Source organism: Lottia gigantea (assembly GCF_000327385.1).
Source record: "Lottia gigantea unplaced genomic scaffold LOTGIsca_27, whole genome shotgun sequence".
Taxonomy (NCBI): Eukaryota; Metazoa; Mollusca; class Gastropoda; family Lottiidae; genus Lottia; species Lottia gigantea.
The window spans coordinates 1,686,429-1,692,008 of record NW_008708846.1 but is presented as its reverse complement, the minus strand read 5'-3'; the positions used below and the strand labels follow the sequence as shown (position 1 = coordinate 1,692,008).

Genomic DNA, 5,580 nt, shown 5'->3' with positions numbered 1-5,580 from the left:
GAGTTCCCACCATCAATCATAATATCACCTTTCTCTAGATATGGTACCTAGTAACAAAAAATATAGACTTATACCCAATAGAACACAATGTGTGTTGTTGATATTTCAAATAATGACCTCTATGCTTAGTAGTAAGTGATAAAGTATTTTTGCCATTTCAAAAAAATAAAATGAAATTAATAACTATTTTGTACCTAATTGGCTAATGAAAATGAGCAATGTCATACAGTGTGCAATCAGATTTCCAACTGTCGAGGGATCATGCACAGCCTGTAGCACAGGGCCATCTGAACAACTAGACACATTTTCCATGTCAGCCCCTCCAAAGAGCAAGTCTAGTGCCATCCCTCTTGACGCTTGTCAAATTAACCTTTTGACCTAATTCGATGATGTCTGTTTTCCTTAATTAAATTTCTACCCTCTCCAGCTCTAGCATTTTGTGACTCCGTATTTATCAGGTTAGATCAAAAGGTTAATTTGACGCTCTTCAAGGTCTTAAATTAGACCCTAACTGAAGTGGCAATATCACAAATAAAATCTAATGCCTTTATTCAGTATCCACTAAACGTTCCACCTTTTGGCTGTACAAAAATGAACATACTGGCTTGTACTGTGTATCCATTTAAAACAATAAATAGTTCGGCAGACAAGGCAATAATTGTACCACCTGGGATACTTATGAGTGAAATATCAAATGCTTTATACATAAAACAAGAATTTTATGATTTTTTATAGGATTAATCTTTGAGGATAATAACACCAAGAGCTACTAAAAGGCTGTAAGCTGAAAAGAGCAATAACTGATGTTGCCTATGTTTTGTTTTAGGGGTTTTTGATAAGGCTCTAATATCTCACCAATTGATCAATGAAGTCATCAACAGGTTTTCCAGCTTTAACTAATAACATGACTCTTCTTGGTTTCTTTAATAACTTGACCATTTCTTCTATAGATTTGGCACCGATAATCTTAGTCCCCTTAGCTTCATTCTTTAAAAATCTTTCAACTTTTTCTACTGTTCTGTTATAGGCTACAACCTGAATTGAGATATGTTGGATTAAAACTCTATTCTGTTTTGAATTCACAAACTTAAAATTTGATATAAGCTTGATCAGATTTAAAAGAATATACATGTCTGTCTATTTGATAATTAATAGTATACTTAATAATTATAAGTAACATCCAAAAGGTGTAAGTAGATGTGGGTATGTTACTATTTTCATGTAATCATGTAATTTGAAATATCATCTTGAAACTCAAGACAAATTTTCAGGGATATGGTTAAGAATTAAATGTTGGTCTCACTAACCTTATTGGTCTGAATAAGTCTTAAAGTATCCTTTGAATTCCTTAACACCAAAGACCCCACTGAGACAACTTGTGTACGCCCCAAAAGAAGGAATTTTTCTTACCGTAAAGCCATGATCATTCATGTTCAAAATCAGATTCTGTCCCATGACAGCCAATCCTATCAATGCTATATCAGCCCTGAAAATAATCATAAAACACTGATTTATGGAAACTTGTCGGAAATGGAAATTAAATGTCTATCAAAATAATGGACTTAAAGTCTGCATTTTATGCAATTTCAAATAGTATTTTTTCATTATATTAATATTTTAAATTATTATATTGAAAGTGTGATATTGCAAGATGGTCTGATTGCCTTTCCCCCTGATATTTTTAAGAATTAAAAGCTTCTAAATACCAGACGCAAGACATTTTCTGGTGAAATATCATGATTTTTTACTGATGAATTGTTATATTTGTCTTCAAAAACAAAAGTCTAGAAACATGTCATTCCCTGCTATGGGGACCCTGAAGGCCTTCCCTGGGAATTTTTGAATCACTCTCAAAACCGAATTCCATTGTATCATTAAACTTATCTGAAATTTTAAATTACAAATTATCTTAAAGGGTAAGGTAAATATTTTACAATCCTTATGTTTTCTTGTTGGTGTTGAAAGCAAAATTTATAGAGAAATTTCGCCTACTTAATTTTATACAACTAGTTTTTGCCTGTTATTTACATCGTTTTAATATGAACAGACTGCCCCTGATGTTTTCCATGTCTTAAAGGACAATCGGAATTACTTTAGATACAGCAATGGTCGTGATTGTTGCTATGCGATTCTATGGAACGCCATTCATGCAAAAAGCCAGTTTCAATATTTGGAAAATGACACAAAACGAAAAATGATTTTGAACTTGAGACGAAAATGGCGCGCCACCTGTTGCGAGTTGACAGCATAACCGATTTCCACGGGGCAGCATTAATTTGCGAGTTGGCATTAATTCGAGATTTGGTTCTCCTTTCCTCAAAGTTAGGTTAGAAGAAGACGAACGAGGTAACTGATGAGGTGCCCCATCATGATCAACCAGACTCATCTCTGTCCATGTATCACTCAACAACAAAAAAACATGTATGTATACCCCTAAAGTCATTTTCTTAATAATAACAATAAAATCTTTAATAACAAAGGTGAAAAATTGGGCCTAAATTTTGTCATCCTATAGGTATAGACAGGTTGATGGGGAAGTCAATAAAATAGTATACTGGTTATGTTGGTAATTGGTGTTTACAACTTTGAATACAATTTGTCTCAAGGTTTTTATGTTGGTAGAAAATCTAATAGTAAGGTGTAAAGAGTTCCTTAGAGAAAGACCTGCATATTTTACACTGTTTTTGAAGAGATGATTTTTAGATCTTCATATTGTTTATAACACCTTTAAGTTAATTTATGAGTATGGCTTATTTTTATATATTTTAAGATGGTTTTAAGATATGAGAGCTTTTCATACAAATTTTGTAAACAAATACATATTTATTATGAAGAAATCAAAAATACATTCAAAAATACTTATATATTCAAATGTACCAAAGTGGTGCATACCAAATTAAGTTAAGATTAAAGGGACAGATATTTTTGTCTCCATTAGTACCTAATACCCCTTTCGCACTGCACGATTGAATTATTTAATTCAGTATAACCGAATAGAAAAATCCGATTCAGTTCGGTTCGATTCGGTTCGGGTTGCTTTCGCACTGCAATCCTATCTGGATAGCCGCTTTCTCACTGCCGAATCAACTTATCTGGATAACTTTTTCTTTTTAGTAACACATCATGTCACGTGACAAAACATTAAAAACAAATATGGACGCTGGCAATTATAATTGGAGCAACGACGAAATTCGCTGCATGCTCGCTGTCTGGGGCGATACTAAAATTCAAGATGAATTAGATGGCATGAAGAGGAATAAACATGTTTTTTCAACTATTGCCAACTCGTTCAGATTAATAATGCCAGCTCTCATCCACCATTCCAACCTAGGTTGCACCCACAGTTGACGGGACTGAAATTCCTTGTTTATAAATAAAAAATATGAAAATAAAAACAAAAGCATTTTCTGTTTCCTCTTCCGATATATATATATTCATTCTTTTCCTAGACAATTCGCGTACTTTATTAATCCCGTCAAATATCATTATAACGTCCCCGCCAACAGGAGCCATTTTGAAGTGCTTATACACGTGACACCCCACGTGATAAACTTATTCAGATAACTTCTTGTTTGGTTTCGCACTGCCGCTTATCTGGATCGTATCCAGACGAAATCCACCTCTCGAGGTAGATTTTTCTATCTGGATAACTTCTGGTTATAACCGAATAAGTTTTTTACTTTTGAAGTGCGAAAGGGGTATTAGTCTAAGAAACAGGAATTTCTATTAGTAATAGTATGTTCACTGCTCAATGTCAACATTTGAGCCTTCAAATCTTATGCTTTATTATGTTTCTGTGATGACAGTGCAACAACCACATTGAAACATTGAAAGTAATAAATATTCTAAAAGTAGGCTCTATCTGTCCATAAAATTATACTTTAGGTTTAAATATTCTCCTACATTACATAATACATCACATGTCATTTCAGCTTTAAACAGGATATGTTAAACAGTGTGAATGTATAGCAGGATGTGAATATTTGATTTTATATCCTTATCTTATTTCAACACTGATCTTCATTCTTCATATCATCAAGGAGTTCAATTTAAGACTTTTTCAAATGAGTCGTCTCCCTGTATTTTCAGTATTCAAATCCAATAACTTGATGTATCTACTATTGATTTTTGTATATCATTTATTGATGAATTTGTATTCACAACGGTGGCAACATTAATTCATTGTTATTCAGTATCTATTCCATTTTTATATCATTTGTTTATCTTTACTGAATACTATTATACATATAAAATGAGAATAATGTAGTCTGCTTTGTGTCAGTTAGTATCTGCTGCTAATATTTAATATGTAGTTATTTTTGCAAGTCATTCACATATTAAGCTTGGTTTCCTTTCGGATTTCATAGGGTAGGCCTACTGGTCGCAATCATGTAAGATGACCGAGAAAATGCATTTAACTCAATTTTGGCAGTGAAAGTAGAAAAATTGTTCATTTTTTCTTTCCCTAGAGGCGCAATGACATCATATAAGGTTTTCTGATTTTACATTTAAAATAGACACACTTCTCTCCCAGAAAATTCAGTGAATATGACGTCCTTTTCGGACTGAAAATTCCCCTCTGTGAAATCATGCTTACAAATAATAACTTTTCCAGTGGTTGACATTTTCATGAACCCAAAGGCAATCCAAGAACCTCAGTAGTGTTTAGCATTTGATATTTCAATTCATATGAAAATGATTGCCAAAATTCAATTAAAATCATTGTAGTCAGAGAGTAGACTACTTGGTGTAGGCCTGTCTTTTCGCATTTAAAAAATATGTGCATGTTTTAGCAGAATAATGCCCTAATAACAAGAAAAACAATCATGTATTGATATAATAAAATTTAGAAGATGACTTGCAAATTCTGCAATAACTTGATAGTAGCCTAGTACGTAGGTCCTCCCGAACAAGATATATCTATCTTAATCTGATACGACATTGGCAAGGTACCGTACATAATGATGAGGATTAGGCCTCGTAGGCTGTTTTGATTATCGACCCTCATTAAGAAGACATACAAATTAAAGAAATAAATAACTAAACTTACTTTCCCTCAGACATGTTGCCAGTTTATTGTATACTCTGTAGTGGTAGACCTAAGAGATGTTACCGGTTTATTATACATAGAGTAATAGGCATTGACCTTTGCATGGCCTTCACCTTCGGTAAAGGGTCAGTCGGATATCATACGACCACAACTCTTTTCTTTTTTTGAAAAAGTTGCAGAGGATTGTTACATAGGTCAAAGATTCTCACAGTATTACTTATTATGGCGATTTAGTCTTCAACCTTAGCACTCTTTCTTTTCTATCAACTCATAAGTCGATATGTTGGACTGAAGTTTCATTTAGTAAGCCACCATCATACAGTGGTGTACATGATTGTGTAGTCAACTTGTCACTAAACCGAAATGGCCACAACGACACAGGTCCAAATGTCCACAAAAGTCAAAATTAGTCAAAATGGCTCCGAAAATTACTCTTCGATTTCAACGAAAAATCATTGGTCAAAATGATCCCCCCAAAGAGTCAAATAGACCCTGTCAAAATTTTTTTTGGACATATAATCAAAGAATAA

General features: G+C 33.3%; 1 protein-coding gene across 1 annotated transcript in view; it reads right to left on the bottom strand.

The window, feature by feature from the left end:
- LOTGIDRAFT_150160 (hypothetical protein) overlaps positions 1 to 5,370 on the bottom strand; it is a 25,371-nt gene extending 20,001 nt beyond the window's left edge. Inside the window, exons 1-4 of the mRNA XM_009056299.1 lie at positions 5,051 to 5,370; positions 1,411 to 1,486; positions 856 to 1,035; positions 1 to 47 (exon numbers count right to left, since the gene is read on the bottom strand). Coding sequence (XP_009054547.1) covers positions 1 to 47; positions 856 to 1,035; positions 1,411 to 1,486; positions 5,051 to 5,064 — 317 coding nt within the window. The 5' untranslated portion in view covers positions 5,065 to 5,370. The remainder of the gene's footprint in view (positions 48 to 855; positions 1,036 to 1,410; positions 1,487 to 5,050) is intronic.
- Between the last annotated feature and the right edge of the window lie 210 nt (positions 5,371 to 5,580).